Source organism: Periophthalmus magnuspinnatus, chromosome 5, assembly GCF_009829125.3.
Source record: "Periophthalmus magnuspinnatus isolate fPerMag1 chromosome 5, fPerMag1.2.pri, whole genome shotgun sequence".
Lineage (NCBI taxonomy): Eukaryota > Metazoa > Chordata > Actinopteri > Gobiiformes > Gobiidae > Periophthalmus > Periophthalmus magnuspinnatus.
In genome coordinates, this window is record NC_047130.1 from 5,249,806 (window position 1) to 5,269,107 (window position 19,302).

General features: G+C 36.7%; 1 protein-coding gene across 2 annotated transcripts in view; it reads right to left on the reverse strand.

Moving 5' to 3' along the window:
• si:dkey-49n23.1 (semaphorin-3D) overlaps positions 1-19,302 on the reverse strand; it is a 102,532-nt gene that overhangs the window by 40,716 nt on the left and 42,514 nt on the right. For both annotated transcript variants that reach the window (XM_033966678.2, XM_033966680.2), the window contains exon 2: positions 11,964-12,173. In XM_033966678.2, coding sequence (XP_033822569.1) covers positions 11,964-12,120 — 157 coding nt within the window. In that variant the 5' untranslated portion in view covers positions 12,121-12,173. The remainder of the gene's footprint in view (positions 1-11,963; positions 12,174-19,302) is intronic.

The window sequence follows — 19,302 nt, forward strand, 5'->3', positions numbered from 1 at the left end:
TTTCAGACCATGTGTAGGACTAATGTAATCCTAATAAAAAGCTGTTGGAGTTCTTGAGCAGAGCAGTTAAATTTCAATGTATCCTAGTTTAGTCGTAATTTAGACACAGTTTAGTTTATTTAAGATGACACTGGAAAGTTCCGGTCATCACATACATTTTGACGTAGTAGGCCTACTTGGTACTAAACATTTAGATTATTTTCAAATGTTAGACAAAGGTATTCTTAACAAATTAAAATGGCCTGTAGGTGGACAGTCACCTGCATTATTCCATGAAAACAATGTTAAAACCATAATTCGGAACATTCTTCAAGTTTGATATCATACTATGGAATATTATAGCTAAAGAAATATTTCCATAGAGACAAGCAGAATGAGGACCCCCTTCAGGCCAAATAAGTGTCAGTTTTGTGGAGATGCAAATCTACTCACAGTATAGGACAGCACAAATGTTTATTTATCTATGTTTTTCTGTGCAAAAAAGTTACATGGTGGGGCTTTAAGCATTACCAATAGAATATCTACAGACACCAAAAAACCTCAAAAAAGTGTTTCACTCCAAAATTCTTATAATCACCATGTTTATTCCCTTTATTTGAATTCCCTGGTACCGTGTCAAGCTTCACTGCAGATTCAACATCCCATATATACCAGGTGTTTTTACTACTTATCTAATACTATAAACCTATAAATGTATTCATTGGAGAGGCATTGACTTACATAGAGGCACAGCAGCAGCATAAGCCCCCAGTATGTCGACACACTTTCTAACGCCTTGATTGTTTTTGTTGAAATCGGGCCATTTCTTCTCTACGCTGTGTCCAAGAGTCTGTCTGCACTGCCATAAGGACCAATTTTTGTGTAATTTTAAACATCTAATACAACTTTAAATGGCCTTAAACTAAGCTCCACTTTGTCATCCTCTTCATGTGGCATCAGCATGTCATGGATCAGGGCGCTAAATCACTGTTAAAGAATGTCCCTTTGAACCAGGTTAAGATAAGTGTGGACATTTAAGGGATCATATTACAGGGCTGTGGAAATCTCAAAACATCAGACATAGTTAGAGAGATTAAAGCTGACAGGCCAATAGATGCTCAAGGACCGGGGTGGATCAGTAAAGAGAAGTATTTTTCAATTTGTGTAAGTCATTTTAACATGGTAAGGGAAATGGATTGTTTTCAGATGCACTTAGCTAGGTACCGCAGGGCAAATCCAATATGAGCTCCTCCGCTTCTAGCGCCATGTAATTTCAAAGAAACTCTGAATAAAGGTAGCCTATTGTACATAGCACTGTATCTCATTTTATTATCTTAATTTATTCAAAGTACTCCTTAACATTATAGGTTAACGGTTAGGTTTAAGTTCTATTTTAAGTAGTTATGTCTGCTGTTCTGCTGTATTTTGCATTGCAACACTGAAATTTACCCATTGTGAGATGAATAAAAGTTATCATATCATATCTTATTATACTATAAATAAGGTCATTGGTATGTTTGCTTTTTAAGCAGTTTTGACAGATGCAATTCAACCATGGAATATTTGTTGACCATCTCTCATGCTTTCTTGTTTCAATATATAGCTGAGTTTCAGATAACATCACAACATTCTATAGGCAAATAATATTTAATACAGACATGGGGCAGCCAAAACAAATACTGCTAAACTGCAGATTTGTGTTGTAATACAAGAAGTTAATGGGTCTCGGTCACTCACTGAAATCATCCGATAAAACATTTGTGCATTTACCGTTTAGATATTTCATAACAAAGTACAATGTTATCTACAGGGAAATCTGGTTCTTGCCCCCCATCTGGAAGAATGACATCATCACATTCTAAACCACCAATAGCTGAGGTATTTGGAAAATAACACGGAAGACGTTAGAGGTATGTGGACGTGAATAGCAATGTAAAAGATATGCCTCAGAGTTTTCTTAACAAACACAATCTAAACTCTCCTCACCTCCACATAAGGGGGACTCACTTTTGACCCCTCACACACATTTGTCCTGGGAAAGTGTCGGAGGGTGAAATCAGAGCATGGAGATTATCAGGTCTACACGACGCTCCTATCTCCAAAACACAGGGTCTTATCTGAGGAGAGTCAAAGGCTGGAGACGAATGTCAGAAGATACACAAGGCTACGCTAAGCAGTCCTTGTCACTTTCACTTTCACATTGAAACAGGTTTATGTTCTATATGGAGGTTAAAAAACATGTGATGAATTGTACAACTCTATCTAGAAGGTTAGAGGCAATAAAGAAATGAAGGTCCCGTTATCAGAAACATATGTGGAATTGTGTTTTGTTTTTGCTTCATTCACATGTTTGTTTCACATGCTCTATTCTCTAGCACTGAGCTTCTGAGGGCTAAGGTGGAAAACATAAGTAATATAACACAAAAGAAATATAATATATGATATAACACAATTATAAAAACAAATCAAAAAAAAAAAAATCAACAAGTTAAAACTATTATGATATAGCCCCATTAATAACCAAATACAAAGCAATGTTACACAACTTTACAAAAAGATACAAAACAAATCTTTGCACCAGTTGAACAGGTGAACTATGTAACTTTTCTGATAAAGGGTCCAATCAGCTGCTTGTTTCCATAGAGATGTTATTGCTTTGTCTGGAATGCTTGTATGGCATTAAACAATCTCCATGGAGACAAGCAGGTCATGCCACTAGACAAATGTACTGGTCAGATCTGCAGAAAAGAAAAAACTAGCTCACAATAAGAATGCATATTTTTCTAAGGATTTTTAAACAATAAAACAATTGTAATTGAAAAAATCCAAGATAGGAAGTTAATGCCAGCTCGTGGAACATAACAGGTAAAGTTAAATAATGCACGTTTAACCTATTCAACATTTTTGCCTTCACCGAGCGGACGTTTAATTAGGCCGCTCTTGCCTTTTTGACCCTGTGTTTTTCTGAAGTGCTCCTGTTTAGTCTCAGGTGTGTGACAGCTTATTCACCTCCGGAAATCTTCAACTAGCTCATCAAAACCCCTCCCTCCTGCATCCTTCCTTTCTCTGCAAAAACTCCACTTTATTCACTAAAAGAGTAGTAAGATATTTTCACTGAGATTTTTAAACATGCTGTAAACACACAAAAACACCAATCTTTACTTAAACTTGTTTATATATCGTTTCTATAAATGCTTCCGACTCTTGAACTTGTGGGTTCCTTTGGTCTTGTATTGCCTTTTAAATCAAGCTTTGCCGTAGAAGGTCAAAGGTTAAAGTTCAGAGCAGATCTGTGGACAATGTTTAGTGTACTTATAAGTTCAACAAGTCAGACTTAAGTTCAGCTTTGTTGATGGAACCTGTGGTGCATTTTACAAAGTGGCTAAAACACTATGACAGAACATATATCATGCTTTTACTTTCTGTTAAGCAAGTCTTCAATTAACAGTCAAAGGTAAACTAAACCAAAATAAAGCAAGCCTGCCCTTATTCATACCTGGTTTATAAAAAGATAATAATGATTTTGTGATAGATGCGCTTCCTGAAACAAATACTTATCCATGTTTGGTGAAAAACTAAATTCTTGTAAAATGTTAAACTATCCTGAACAATAGGGGTTAGATGAAATCACGTATGATCAATTAAATCTGTTGAATCTCTCTCTGCTCTTCACCCCCTTACAGGCTATGTAATAACCTAAGATCCCAAAAAACTTGCATTTAGATTTTTTTCTATTACAACTACAATAAGAGGTGTAATAAATATATGGCATGCATTTTTTGTATTTACTGCACTTTTTATACCAAATGTGGTCAAAAACTGCATAACAATAAATCCCACACAAAACAACTTAATTTATCGTTATCATAGGCTACGTTTACATTGCAGGGTAGGTGGCCCAATTTGGATTTTTTGTTTGTATCCAATTTTTTTTATGGTCGTTCACATTACAACAGAAGTACAACTGTTATTTATCCCTAATGTAAACGGAATGCAGCCAAAACGCAAAACCCGCATGACACAACAGGACACAATGTCACATGTGGGGTGGTGGGTTTGCAGAAGTAAACATGGCCCCAATTCGTCTCAGTTCTGGTCCATTTGTGGCTATTTGAAGTTATATAAGCAACCAGAGCCAACATTTACTTAATCTAGTGATTTCACAAAGCATATAAAGAAGGAAGAGAGCAAGGATTTTGATTATGGCAGTCTGAGGGGCCCTTTCTGCCATTTCCATGTGGAGAAGCGTGTGGGCGAGGAGTCGAATCCGTGGCACACTTACATGAGCCGCTTCACTGACAGACTTTTTTAATAACTTTGGGATGAGCAGGAGAACACTTGCCTACATACGTGATCACCTTTCCCCAACTCTTGCACCAAAATATTTTTCGATCATGTGTAAGTCACATGAATGTGATGACATGAGCGTTCATACTGCAGTCATATCGGATACATATTGAATTTATGACCACATACGAATGAGGCCTGGGTCAGATTTGAAAAAACTGGAATTGAGTTGTTCACACTGATATGAAAAAATCAGATACAGATCACATATGGGTTGGCCTGCAATGTGAATGTAGCCGTAGATTGATTAATAGTATACACTATGACACACAGTTGCATGTACACTACAGATGTTTTGGCGTCAGCTGTAGAAATTTCCATTCATAACTTGCATACTATATTGGAGTTTGACTGAGCAGCTATCAAAATACAAGCTCGCAGAAAACAGGCCACTAGCAATGCGCTGTCAAAACATCACTCGAAATGCTGCCGGACAAATTTCCCATCCCTTAGTCCCGAATGAGGTCAGAATGTTTAGGTTGGACCATTTCCACATGTGTGTCGAAAATTTGAGAAGCAGGAAGAAGTCTTGTCAGGAAAAGTTCAATGATCGCTAAAGCAATGCAGGCACCCACCGCCGGAGCAGTGACCCACCCACATTGACCCAAATCGCACACGACAAATACATTGTGACTCCAGGTTCAAACTAAAGCTGAAATGTGTTATCTGTGTGTCTGTGACTGACAAGTGAATAATCTGAGTAATGTTATGGCCTGTCATCAGCAGAATATTTGGCAGTTATTTTTCACAGTTTTACTGTAAATAACAATAAATAAAAGGGAGTTGTTTTTGTGAAGTGGGTTTGGCAAGCTCGGAAAAACTGGAATTCAAACAATGTGGGTGTTTATGAAATATATGCGACTAATATGTAAATCTAATTGGAAAAATACATAAATAAATCATTCAGTCAAAATAGTTTTGAGAAATTGTTTTGAAATTGGGTAATAAAATGTTTCATTGCATCAGAGTTTGATCAACCATGATGGAAGAAGAACATATATCAATATTGAAGAGATTTTTTATTCAATAAAAAAAGGTCAACTGAGAGTCAATTGAGAACACCAACAGAGTGAAATGTGCATTTCAAAATAATACATTCAATTACTTAAGCAATATAACCAGTTTGGTCAAGTTTATATAGTTTAACTTGCATGGGGTCTAAAATACACACTTCTTCCATACTTGAAGATGTGAGTCTCGGCCAATCAACGACATGCATGGCCCATCCATATTGGAAAAAATAAAGCAAAAAAAAATCACAGAGGACTGAAAAATTCTGAGATTTCTGCAGGATCAGTGAGCCAAGTACTAAACTTTGTTAATCTAAGATAAATTAGATTTTATTTGTAAATCGAAAGTGACCAATATCACTGAAAAAAAAATCAATTTAATTGCACAATCACGTTTGGTCAGGCTAGAAACACTTTGAGAGAGGGAGGTGGGGACCAGACTTGTATCAATCTGTATAAAAAATAGGTCCTGGATTTGCCAGGTAATTGCTTATCTAAATCTGTGTTTATAATTAGCGAAAAAAAAATTGAAATTGAAATTGAAATTCAGTCAGAATGGAGAAAATGCCATATGAAGAATTTTAATTTTTAAATTTGAATGCTATTTGATCTTATCAGGATTGGCTGATGAGAGATAAAATACATAATTATCAAATATTTTGGCCAACATTTAAATTGGCAAACTGTCATGGGGCCTGCATTATTTGTCCTCCTGTGCTCTCTCCCCCTCCCCTACCTGTCTGATTCCGGAGCTGGGCGGAGTTCCTAACTCCTCCCGCGCGCACCTGGAGCACATCAGCGCAATCACCTCCTCCTGCTGCCGAGTATATGAGGGCTCGGCAGAAGACTCTCGGAGCTAGATCGTCCGCGTGAATGTTCCAGCTCAGTTTTGTATTTTGTTGCCTGCCTGCTCGCCTCTTACCAGATTTTTGCTACTCCTCAGATTCCTGCTCTCCCGCTCGTGCCTGCTCTTGACTCTGCGCTCCAGCTCCGGTACAGTCCACCCTTTGCCTTCGCCTCCTGTCCTGTCTTGGTCTCCGGCTTGCGTCCCATTTCCTGCCCTGGCTCCCGCTCTCTGGATTACTCCTACTCGGTCCTCCGCGGTCCCGTTCCTGGTCTTGTCATGCTCCGGCCCTGGCTGTCTCTGTACCCACTCTAGACTACTGCTCGGCTTGCCCTGGTCTCGTCCCGATCCTGTCCTCGTTCCATTCCTGGCTTTCCTGTTCCCGCTCTGCACTACGCTCGTCTGGTCTGCCTCCCGCTCCATGCCCCCCGTGTGTGATTAATGAACTATTGACTATTTCTGCACAAACTGTAAATAAACACTGAACTTGCCCTGAGTCTGCACTCCTTGGTCTGCACCTGCCATTACGACACAAACATTTAAATTTTACATAACTTCCATGTTTTCTATAATTCCATCTAACCTTGACTAACATAAATTTAGTGCTTTATTTAATTTTGACTGAAATCAGTTCTTTGCCAGCCCACATTTGATGCCACAATGTTACAGTATATCATGCGCAGGAAGAGGCTGTTCTCTCTCCGTTCCTGTTGGGGTCAAAGGTCATCCAGCTGACGCATGCACTCTCAAGTGTTGAGTATCTCTGATCATGGTATCCTTTTGTGCCGCCCAACAACCGAGACAGATCCCCCTATAGCGAGTCCATCCATCTTAAAGATTTTTGCATATCAAAGCAGCTACAGGTTTACTAGCTGTAGCCCCCCCTTAGCTCCTGTCTGACTGTCTGCGCTGTAAAAAAGTAATAGCCACCACACCATTGTCCCTCGAGCAACCAAACCAGCAGGAGATACGCACTGTACTTCATTAACAGGAATGTACCGCGTCTCCAAAGAATCGTAAAACTGCTACTGCTACTGCGATACGCCAAGTAATCTAGATCTGAAGTACTCAAGGGAAAACAAAAGGAAAAGTCAATAATAGAGGATTTTAGAACGTGAACGTCTCAATTTATAATGAAAATTGATCGTGAAATTAAATGACAGATTAGTGAATCCGGGCCAAGGTTTTGTTATGATTGAAGAATTGTATGGAGATTCGTTTGCTAGAGGAGACCAACTGTCTAGACAAAAATTGGATAGATCAGAATCTGTTTTCCAAATCATTCTTCAAACCAAAAAATTGAGGTGGTCTGGATGGTTGACAGTTTCTTTCATATGGAATTGTAAAGACAAGATTGTCAGTTCAAGATAAAAATGTGATCAAATGGTGGTAGAAAACATATCTATGAACCATATTGGCAACATTCTGAAGTACACTGTTGACCTGGTTTATGGTTAATTATATTTTCCGGACTATTAGTTGCACTTTTTTTCATAGTTTGGCCAGGGGCGCGACTTATACTCAGATGCGACTTATTTGTGAAATTATTCACATATAGAATTTCACCTCTTTATTATTGTTACACTGACAACTGCATGAGGACACTCTAGGCTTGCGTACCAGTATGACAGCCACGCAGAAGTAGCACTTCATCTACGTCTGGAGCGGCGCTTCATCTACTTCCGGAGCAGGCGGAGTTGTTCAGAAGTCACACCGAGGATGAAGAATTTAATAGATTTTGTGATTTGGAGTGAGATCGAGAGTAAACTTGTTAGTTTGTTTGTTATGCTTTAGTTATCTGATTAACTGTTAATATCTTACGTTAACATACCAGATCCATTTGCTTCATGCGTTTATGTAGGTGTTATATAACGTTGATTATACATGCTACAATTCACTTATAACATGTATAATCAACGTTGACCACAAGATGGCGCTGTTATTTTTGTAATACCTGTAAGAAAATTTACTTGACTCATTTTATTTTATACATTTCATATTTATTTCCCCTTCATTTATAAGACCATAAAGGTGATCATTTTTCAAAGATAAAATGCCCGGTCTCAGATTTTGTAAAATACATTTCCTGCATTTTTCTGCTGGTGCAATTTATACTCTGGAGCGACGTATAGTCCGGAAAATACGGTAATCTGTAATTACTGCCCCTATCTACAAGAAAAAAAAAAAAGAAAAAGAAAAAAAAGTGTTAAGTGTGACATCATGGAGCAAAGTGAAATAATTTTTTCACAAAAGCTTCAGAAAGTGGTGGCATTATTCAAGTCCAAAGGTGTAATTGTTGTCAGTCAAAAGGACTAAAATCTTAAAGATTAATAAAGCAGATTTGTGGAGCCATCCCTAAGAAATAATAATAATAAGGTTCAACATTTGTGGACCCCAAGTTTGGATATTTCTTTCAAAAACAGTTACATAGACCCCATCAAATTCTAATATAGAACATGAATGCAACCTGGTTATGGGTTTTAGCTTCCTATTATAGGTACCATTTTAAGGACTTTTCATAGATCTAAAGATAGACTGTTTCATTTTAAACCATTAAATGCTTTGGCAACTGTCCTTTCAACTGTTAATTCATCATCATTCTGAAACCCATGGACAGAACAATGTCATAAAATGTGGTGTTACCATAGTGCTACAGTCACTTAAATGTAACCAGTGTTTTTCAAAGCCCTGTCTAAAAAAATAACATGTCTTGTGCTGACTAATTAAATGCACAAGTCCTGTTACTCTGTCACTCCTCTCTCTTTCTCCATGTGTCAAACTAAAGCCACTACAGCGGCCTCTCATTCACTCATTCACAGTCTGACTGCTCACTGCACAAACATCTCACTAACCAAAGCACAATGAAACCACTCTTCCAGAACTAATCACCACAGCTCACTACTGGTTACCAAGGAGGGAGACGAAATCGGTGAAAATCTGATTTAAAAGGGAGTATGGCAGCATGGTGGTCAGAGGAAGAAGGCTGTCGTTACAAATCCTGGAATGAGTGGGCATTTTCTGTGTAAAATTTGCATATTCATTACAAGTCATGGTGAATTTTGTCTCAAGTAGAGTTGCCAGAATACTAAAATTTCAAACTCAAATTTAATTTAAAATTTAGACACAAGGAATAAACTCTACTAAAAAAAATTTCAATACCACTATGATAATAAAACTAAATAGCACTTGTTACAATGTGTTCTGATAAAGCTTGAGATCTTTTTATGTATTTTAGTATTTATACGTGTTCAAATTAGTTAGTTTCAAAACTAGTTTTAGTTTCAATTAGTACCAATGTGGAATCATTATAAAGCTTATTGTTCAGTTATTTTATCATAAACTTCCATATTGTTATTCACTGATTGATCGTTCGATTGTGGGACTAGTTTTTGTTCAATATCTAACTATGAATGAAACTACCAAACTATTCAAAACAAGAGTGAACAAACCAATAACCTTTCCTATCTTTAAGTATTACATTCAAACACTTACGTTGTTCCATGAGACTGCTCTTTGTGCTGAAGTGTTACGGTCATACATTTAGAATCAAACCAGAGGAAACTAACTGAATGCAGACTATACTGTCCTTGAACTTGTACTTTTTGAATACAATGGCAAGCCAAGGCGACAGTAACTCAGTGGCGATAGTAGGTCAGCTGGTAGAGTGGAGTGTTTGTCTACTGATCTGAAGGTTGGCGGTAAAAAGCATAAAACATCACTGGTTGAGCAGACAGATCCACTGACCCACAGGCTGGCGGTGAAGTTCCACCTCCCACAGATGAATACCACCGTTGTATCCTTGGGCAAGACACTTAACCAGTGTCTGCGTACACTAGTGTATGAATGTGCGTGTGTATGGGTTCTTGATGTAAAGAGCTTTGAGTGCCTTGAAGGTGGAAAATTGTAATATAAAAATATGACTGTTTACCATTTACCAAATGCATTGCATCATAAACTAGATTACATTTTTGTTTCCATATTTATGACTTTACACCTAAAAAAGCAGATATGTATCCACAAACCAGACTTTAGCAAGCTACAATTCCTCTCTCAATGAACCTGCAAAAGTCAATAATAATATTTCAATTTCCCAACTTCCAGTTACAACTTTCCCGTAAATTCTCTGAGTCACTGGCTTGAACAAATACAATTAGATTTTTTTCACATGTGGCATTTGTCATCGCAACATCACTCTCCACAGTGTTCAATAGGTCATTCTTCTATTATACTTCTATATTAACAAAACAAAATAACTCAAAAATGTGAACTGGAAAAGTTAATAAGTGTAGCCGTCTTGGCACCATAGAGGACATGTCTATTGTAAGGGAAAGCCAGTGACACACAGACATTACTTCATGCTACCACACTGTATCCCATGACAAATGAGTTTAACAGTAACTGGACACTAACTAAATATAGACATCCAAAGATTTACTAAAGTGGAGAGATTATTCTAATGTTGGCAGAAGATCATTAAGAGTTAAAATAGATGCTGAAAAGTAAATTGTAGGGGTTTTTGTCATTGTATTTCTATCAAAAAGTACAGAGAAAAAAAGAAATAAGTACTGCTAAACTAATACTAGAATCAAATGTATTTCCAGATATGGTCGTGAGGTATTCTATTGTTTTGCAGAAGACCTTAAACTTTACATATTCAAAATAGAGCCAGTTCAAATTATGATGATTCAAGTGTGATAGCTCGTGCAGCCCTAGACACATCCGAGTCTGTTGCAGGCATTTTCCAGATTTTGTTGTCAGTGAGTGAACTTTAAAAATCCATGCAGAATTAAAATAAATAATAATAATACACTTAATACTGGCTACTCTCATTTGGTTTATCTGTTAAATCAAATTGTAAAAGCATGGTACACTTTTAACCTGCACAGAAATACATTGACCTTGTGCTGGGAGATATGATAAAATAAAAAATAAAATGATTTGCTTTCCTCATATTACCTGATCTTTTTAAAAACAAATGAACGCGCCTTTCAAAATGAATTTCCTGGACATAAACAATAAAGACTGAACTCTGCTCCAAGCCATATGTTTTTACTGACAGAGGGTTGGCTGTGGATTAAAAAGACTCAAGCACTGATGATTAGAAATGACTGAACCGGGATTCAAATGTGGCTAATCGTACAGCTCTACACTGACCTTGACAAAATCAAAATGAAAGGTGATTGGTGACAGTTTATGAAAGAATACTAGAAAGCTGGATGTTACATGAATAAATAACTTAAAACCAACATGACCATAAAATCACATCTACACCAAAACACATACTGTCTCATTAGTCACACACTGTATTTTTGTCTGCCTTACAAGTTTGAAACCCTGTGCTTGCTCCTATCTCTATTAGCATACAATTCCAATGTTTAATAGGTTCTATATTATGTAAAATTGACTCTTAAAGCAGTTTGAGTAATCCTGCGTTATTGGTCTGTCCAAAGCTCAAAATGCTCTGTTCTACCTTGTGATGTCATGAAGGGGTAGTTTTCAACAGCTACCTTGTACATTTTGCTTAGTAGAGATTAGCAATTCCAGGGCTGAAATTATCCAAATGAGTCTCATGAAGGTGTAGAGTTTAAAAACACAGTGGAGCACTTCTTGTATTACAGCATCACAAGGTGGAACTGAGCGTTTTTAGTTTGGGAAAAGAACTCAGCCTAAATTTGCAGATGATCAAAAAAAATACCATAATATGGGCCCTTTAAGGCAATCAAGTTAAAAGTTGATTTAGCTAGTTAGAGTGGCCTTACATTCACTCTAAAAGTTAGTTGTACCTGAATGAGAGAGTTGTAGTCTGGGTCCACGCTGACTCCACGGTCTGGGCTCTGGACCAGGACTGGAATGGGCAGACTGGAGCAGTGGCACCAAGCACAGCAGGAAGGTCTGGAGATGAGCCAGCCTCAGACGCACTTTGGACAGGGACACCACCATCTTGGATTTGATGGGTCTGGAGCTGCTTACATCACACTGGAGACCTCTGTGCTCTGTGAGAATGAAGAAAGATTTGGATTCACATTTATGTACATACAGTTTTATCTTCAGAACATTAAAAGAACATGTTTATCTTTGGAAGGAGATTGTGAGAAAAAATGTGTTATCTTATTTACTTTCATAACATGTTTTGCTAAAGAATTTATCAGCATTGAGCTATCTGGGGTTTTTATTTCTATTTATTTATATATATATATATATTTTTTTTTAATAAACTTTAACTTTATTTTTCATCGTATTATGCAATAGTATACGGATAACAGATATTGCCATGGGTTTCAAATAGTAGTTTGAAATAGTGCCATTTTTAATTCTTCAAAAGAGCTGCATTTTAGGGTCCTCAAAACTAAACCTAAGCTAGAGCAGGACTTAACCAGGGCCCGAACAGGGTCAAACCAAGTCTACATCAGGGCTAAACCTGGCTCAAACCTGCGCCAAAGCGGAATACGTGTGAATGCATGCTTAATCTCCAGTTGTTTGACATGCTTCAAAAAACGCGAAACCTTTATATGGAGAAAAAGATTACTAAAACACTTAATAGATTTCATTTTAACATTTATCTCTGCAGCAGGCAAATAACATAATAGATTAATAGGAAATAGCATAAAGAGGGAGGTAGTTTATTACTATGGGGAATTAACTGCTAATGCATAACATATTTAGATCACCATGTTGCCTTTTATTGTAAATGCTACATTTGTAGAAAACAATGTATTAACATGTTTTATTAGTTTCACATTCATTTTTAGCGCTCTGAGCCTCCTCTCCCTTTACTCCTTGCATTAAGTCACTCCTCCTTCAGAGCGCTCTCACATTACAATCAGTGTGGATTCCGCTAATGAAACTACTGCACATCGCAATCATCATCGCATTGAATCAGTTTTGTCAAGTTGTTGCGTAGTTTTTTATCATGCTCTTCAGCTAACAATGTTATAACATGGTAGAAAACTTTAAAACATTATTATTATTTTCATATTTCATATTTTTTCCCCATCATTCCCATGTTGCTTACAGTGAAAATTTCCCTTGAACCAAAAACAACCCAAACAAATCTGGTATTACTATCCATGTCAAAAAAAAACAACAAAAAAAAAAAAAAAAACCTACACAGTATCTTATTCCTTAATCTTACTTTATCTTTTTAAGTCCATAGATTTGTGTCCTTTGAAGATGTAGTAAATGACCAAATGCTTGAATGTGAGCCAAGATAACCCACCAGCTGCCTCTTTTTCTCAGCAAATATTTTCAAGCACTTTGAAACTTGCTGACAGGATCTTCATCAGCTTTCTACATGATACAAGAAGAATGTTTCAATGTATATTCCATAGCAACATGTATAAACAGACTTGCCATTGTACAAAAACATAGAATTTAATGTATTGTTATGCCTCTCTTAGCAGGTACTTTCCCCATGTATTTCTAAGCCACCACCTAAATACTAGAATAAGATGAATTGTTGTGTTTTCAACCACTTTCCCACTTTAAAGGTACGTGTAACTTTTTTCCAATTGCATGATGCCTGGAATGTTCCTCAGTATGGCATTAAACAACATTCATTTATTTAATTACAGGTGTTTTTATTGCTCAAAAATACCTTGATAAAATGCATTCTTACTGGGAGAAAGGTCACCTCTCCACAGATCTGATATGTAATGTGACCTGGTGACGTCACCTGTTTGTCTCCATGAACATAAATAAGTTTACTGCATTACTAAGAAACACTCCAGGCAAAGCAATCATATCTCCATGGAGACAAGCAGATTACTTGCACTAAAAAAGTTACATAGTGCATCTTTAGAACAGCCGGTTATAGATTTACCCAGGTTAGGTAAGGACACAACAAGGACAGCTATAAGTCAATGTTCTCCATGTGAGTTAGGAAAATGGAAGGAATTGGGTCAAAGTTGTTTGCCGATTTGTGATAAATTCCAAGACAATCAATCAATTTTGTGCAATTAGAGTATTTTGTTTTCCCAAAGTTGTATAAGTGAAGAGTTATAGTAAATGTCATATAGACAGAATATGGCCTCATGATTTGGAAAAAAATCAAATCAAATTTAGATTTATGTGATTTATGCTTTTAGTTCATAATTTCAAACACATCCAGGATTATTAATATTAACACTTAGTTGATCAAGATATAAATGGTAAAACTACAGGATTAGAAGGTGTCTTTTTCTTAGTTTTCTTTCATCCTATTACCAAAATATATTTCCATCAATTCAAATTATGCTTTTACTCACAGCAACTGTTTTTAACCTCAGCTGGCTTTTGCATGTGGCAGTGAAAAGGCTGTTGTTGACATTGAGGATATAGGGAATACCATATAGCCTCAGTTTCATATTAACATGGCTCTGATGCTCGGATTGTGGTACACACGTATGTAAACATCCAAAAGCCCTTTTATATTGAATCTCATGCTAACTTAATCCACCTCACTTTATGACCAAATATGTGCAATCAAATGTGTATTATTGCACACATGTCTACAGTGTCCTCAAGTTGACTTGATTAATTGACTTGAATTAATGTTTAATGAGTCGTAAAAATGTGTTTCTTGTGTCTAACCTTTGGATAGCATTCTGAATCTCCCTAGTGTGGCGTCATCAGTATGATTTAGCTCCTCTGTGCTTCCTGTAATTTTCAACATATTTTTCAACTTTCCTTCAGAAACTGACACGTGATTGGTGGAAAACTATCATCTTATAAAACCTAAATAAAAAATACAGCCACTTTAAGCTCTTCACATGAGTTATTTGACGATTCAGAGTTTTTGTAAATCAGAACATGTTCAGTAGGTTTAGGTTTTACTAATCAACAGCAAACTGCTACAAACTATCTTTAGCATTATGGATACAGGTAATATTGGAAGATATATTCTAGGATCAGATGCACTGTATGTTCATTCATTTGTGTTAAACAGTCCATGCCCATGTAGCTGCGTACTTCAGGGAAACGCCGAATTGACCAGTTTCTTTAAATAAACCACATTTCCTCTGTCTGAACTGAAAACGTGCGCTGACCTCTCACATAAATAAAAGCCTTTGTCCAGGCCTGTGTGTACAGTAGCCTAGATTGTGTTAGAGACAACAGGATGAGCCTCAGTCTAACAAGGAAGACCCATGCCTAAAAACAGAGACAAGTTTAAGGTTGGGTTCTGATAAGTTTACATTCAAGACACTAATAGATCACTGATAATAGTTTGTGCCATGGCTGTTTATAAGAATAAACACCATGGGAAAGTCTATATAATATTGTCTTATTTTTTCATATTATTTATATTTTTTGTAGTAATTTTGTATTTTGACCTACTTTTATGGATTCTCAATAAACGTGTTCCATAATAACTTTTTTGTATATACAATTAATTCATGTAATGCATTTGTCCTATAGATCACTTTTCCAGATGCTCAAAGCCATTTGACAGTTTTGTGGATTCTTCAGTCATTCCACATTCAGTGGTGGTAAAATACTATTGTAGCCACAATTGCCTTGGGACAGACTGACAGAAGCAAGCTGCCAATCTGCACCATCTGCCCCTTTGACCACTATAAACATTCACTCACACACCACATTCACAAAAGGCAAGGTGGGTAAAGTGTCTAGCTAGCCCAAGGACACAAAAACATGTACAAATGCATTAGAGCCACTGCTGCCAAGCTATTAACTTACTGTTAAGAGTACCTACATTTTGAAATAATATTACATACTTCTCTAATGATAGTTTTATAATTTTATGATTTACCTGGATTGCATAATTGTTTAATTTGAAAATGAGCAAGTCCCACAATCAGTTATGATTGTGTAATGTTATTTTTTGCATAATTTAGAATAACGTTTCAACATTTGGCTATGATTTATGTTTTCAAATTTCAATCTATATAATAATTTAGACATTTGACAGACAGTTACACATTTTTGGCCTTGAATAAACAACTCCAAATATTAGCTTAAACTTTATGTCCCTGATACTGAAACAACCTCATTAACCTACATGTAACACTCACCTTTCAGTCATCTGATGCCCTGAAACTACAACCGATGTAACTTTCCTCTGACCCTGTAGCACATTTCCGAGTAACCACCTACACTTATGCACATGACCCCAGGTGGAGGACATTGTTTACAAATATGTTCCCATGGTTATCTGCTGGGCCATTATATTTGTGTCTTCCTGTTTTACTGAGAGAAGGTAGAGCTAAACAATGACTAAAAACCACTGGCTGTGTCACATCCAGGTTCTCAGCCCTATATGACCTTCTGCATAACTACTGCAGCAAGGACAAACAGCATGGGGCAGTAAAAATAAAAATGGTGGACAAGTATTATTCTATAGGTCAGGGGTGGTTGGAAAATGTACAAGGAAAATAGAAAATGCTATTTATATAACGCAATCACTTCTGAATCATGAAAATAACCAAGAGCCTTTGTATATTGCACATTTTTGGGAATTTGTCATCGCCTGTCAACGGATCTGACGCAACCTAGCCTGGAGGTAAGGCAAGTTTATTGGTAAAGCACAAATCATACACATGTATCCACATATTTTTTTTATTTAAGTTCGAAAAGGAATGGGAAGAAAACTTTAAAAATTAAATCCCGCCCCTGTCTTCCATTAGAACATAAGTTAAATGCTTTGTTTAGGTTTCCTTCCTATTTATGGCAACAACTGCATCAAATTCGCATACGCAATGTAATTCCAAGTGCTTCACAAATGTTTTTTTAAGGTGTTTTAGGTTGGGAAAAAACATTGTTAATCTGAAGTAAGAGAAATTTTGTTCTAAATGATAAATGGTTTTACAGTGAAGACGTTTCACCACTCATCATGAACAAACTTGTGTCTAGTTGACAGAATCAAATTATTCCTTTGCTATGGATCATACCAGGACGACTGAGAGATGACATAGACATCTTTCTAAATGATAAATGACCAATTTCCCCTGTGTCAGATAAACAAACCAGAGAATACGGCTCTGTCTGAGTTTGGCCTGAGAGGCAGAGGAGGAGGGGATGACCAGACTGAAAATCCCATATGTAGGATTTCAGTCTGGATTAATGTTACTGCTTGATTAGGCCTGTCACGATAATCACTATATTGACTTATCATTCAATAAATGGAAGCTGGAACAATATTTTTGGGGAGTTAATATTTATCATGTGTACATTTTCTTTGCACTACTGAGAAATGTTTTGTTATTTTTTGGCAATATAATCGGTTATATGACTCATTATAGATACAAACTAAGTACTAAATTGTTTCATTCTGCGATTTATTTACTGCAGGTCATGGTTTGTCAACAACATTGTACATTTAGAATCGTTTTGGCAATAATTCTGCTTCAGGGTTATTGTGTCAGTGGCATACATCTGTTTCAGTATTATCGTTTATCGTCTATTTCATTCATCAACATATTGCACATCAAAATATGTTATCGTGACAGGCCTAATCTTGACAAAGTCCACAGTTTTATTTATATTTTTTGTGTGTCTGTATAAGTTTTTCCTCGTATGTCCAGAATCATATCTCTCTTTATTCTTCATACAGAGGGACATCAGTTTGGCCCCCATGTGTCTCAAGCCAAAATCAAACATGACCGTCCAATCAGATTTTATTTTTTTCAGTGACATCTGTAAAATGAAGGAGCTCATTGGTCACTCATCCTTTTGGATAATATTACATTTCTCTCACCTCAGAGTTTAGTGCTTTGCTTATTGATTTCATAGAATCCATGTTTTTCAGTCCCCTGTGATATTTTTGTCCTTCCTTTTTCTCTTTTTCCATGTAAAGAGCCGTATTTGTTTTGATATGGACGGATCATGCACGTTCCTGATTGGCTAGTCGACCTGTCAATCACGCCAATGTGAACTCCGGGAGATTTACTGGTGACCAGACACATCTTCGTACAGTATTGAAGAAGTGTGTATTCTGGAACCCGGACAACTGATTGTATTGATTTTTAGCTACATTACTTGCTCGTCTGCACATTATCAATCTTTCCACACTCCAACTTTTATTCACAGCTGCAGACTCCAACCAGTGTTCTGGACCTTGGTCTGTGTCCAGTTATCCATGCTTCACATACAATCCTAATTACTATTTGGCCAGTGCCTCTATTGTTTTTGAATGACAAAGGAACAGGCTACTGACCAAAGAAAACAGCACAGTGCCAACCATTTAACTTGAAAATAAATGCAACCGCAGCTTCCCATATGCAGAAATGTGCTATTTCTGTTACCAATTATTTCATTAAACAAATGTTACAATAGTTACCCCTTCTGCCATCAAGTGTAGTATTATTGGGTACAGTGAGATTTCAATAGTAGTTAAAGGTAACCTGCTCTTCTCCATGGACGTGTTATTGCTTGGCTTAAAAAAAAAAAGCATATCTGTTTAATGTCATACTGTGGACTATTCTAGGCAAAGCAATAACATCTTCATCCATACAAGTTGGGGGCGGACCATACACCAGAAAAGTTGCATAGTGTAGATTTAAAACTGACAAATTGTGCTGTGTCGAGGGGGGCAAGTTAAAATGAAGTGATGCATGATGGGAGGCGCGAGCCGCTCCTGTTAAACTCCACTGGATACACTTTTGACCTCTTCGGTAGAACTGCAATACTATGAATACTTCAAATACTTTATGTGACCTCAGTATTCTTAAGGTTTTTCCATGATTAATTAAATCTCTAAGATTAGCAATTTGTATAGTGTTTACAATAAAATAAGGAGGGAAATACACTTAAGGAAGGGTCTTATTTCAACTTAGGAATTTCAGCAGCTAAGTGGGAGACACCAGGAATTATATCAGCTATTTTCAAGTCTTTTAGCTTTGTTGCTATTAAAAAGTAATTATTCTTGTTCTTTTCCTTAATTAATGGGAAGTTATAGTCGCTCTGTCAATAAGTACTTGCAACCAGAAGGCAAGATTGAGAAATTAATCAAATGATAATCAAGACTGATAGTATGTCGTTTGATGATAAATTATGCCGAGGTGGTCTACAGCCAATCCTCTGCTGTAAAAGCCGAATTCAGACACTGGGGAAGATATCAGATTTTTATGTTTAATGGCAATTATTAAAAGTCTGTATTGTTTATGCTCAGGAAATTAATATTGAAATTAA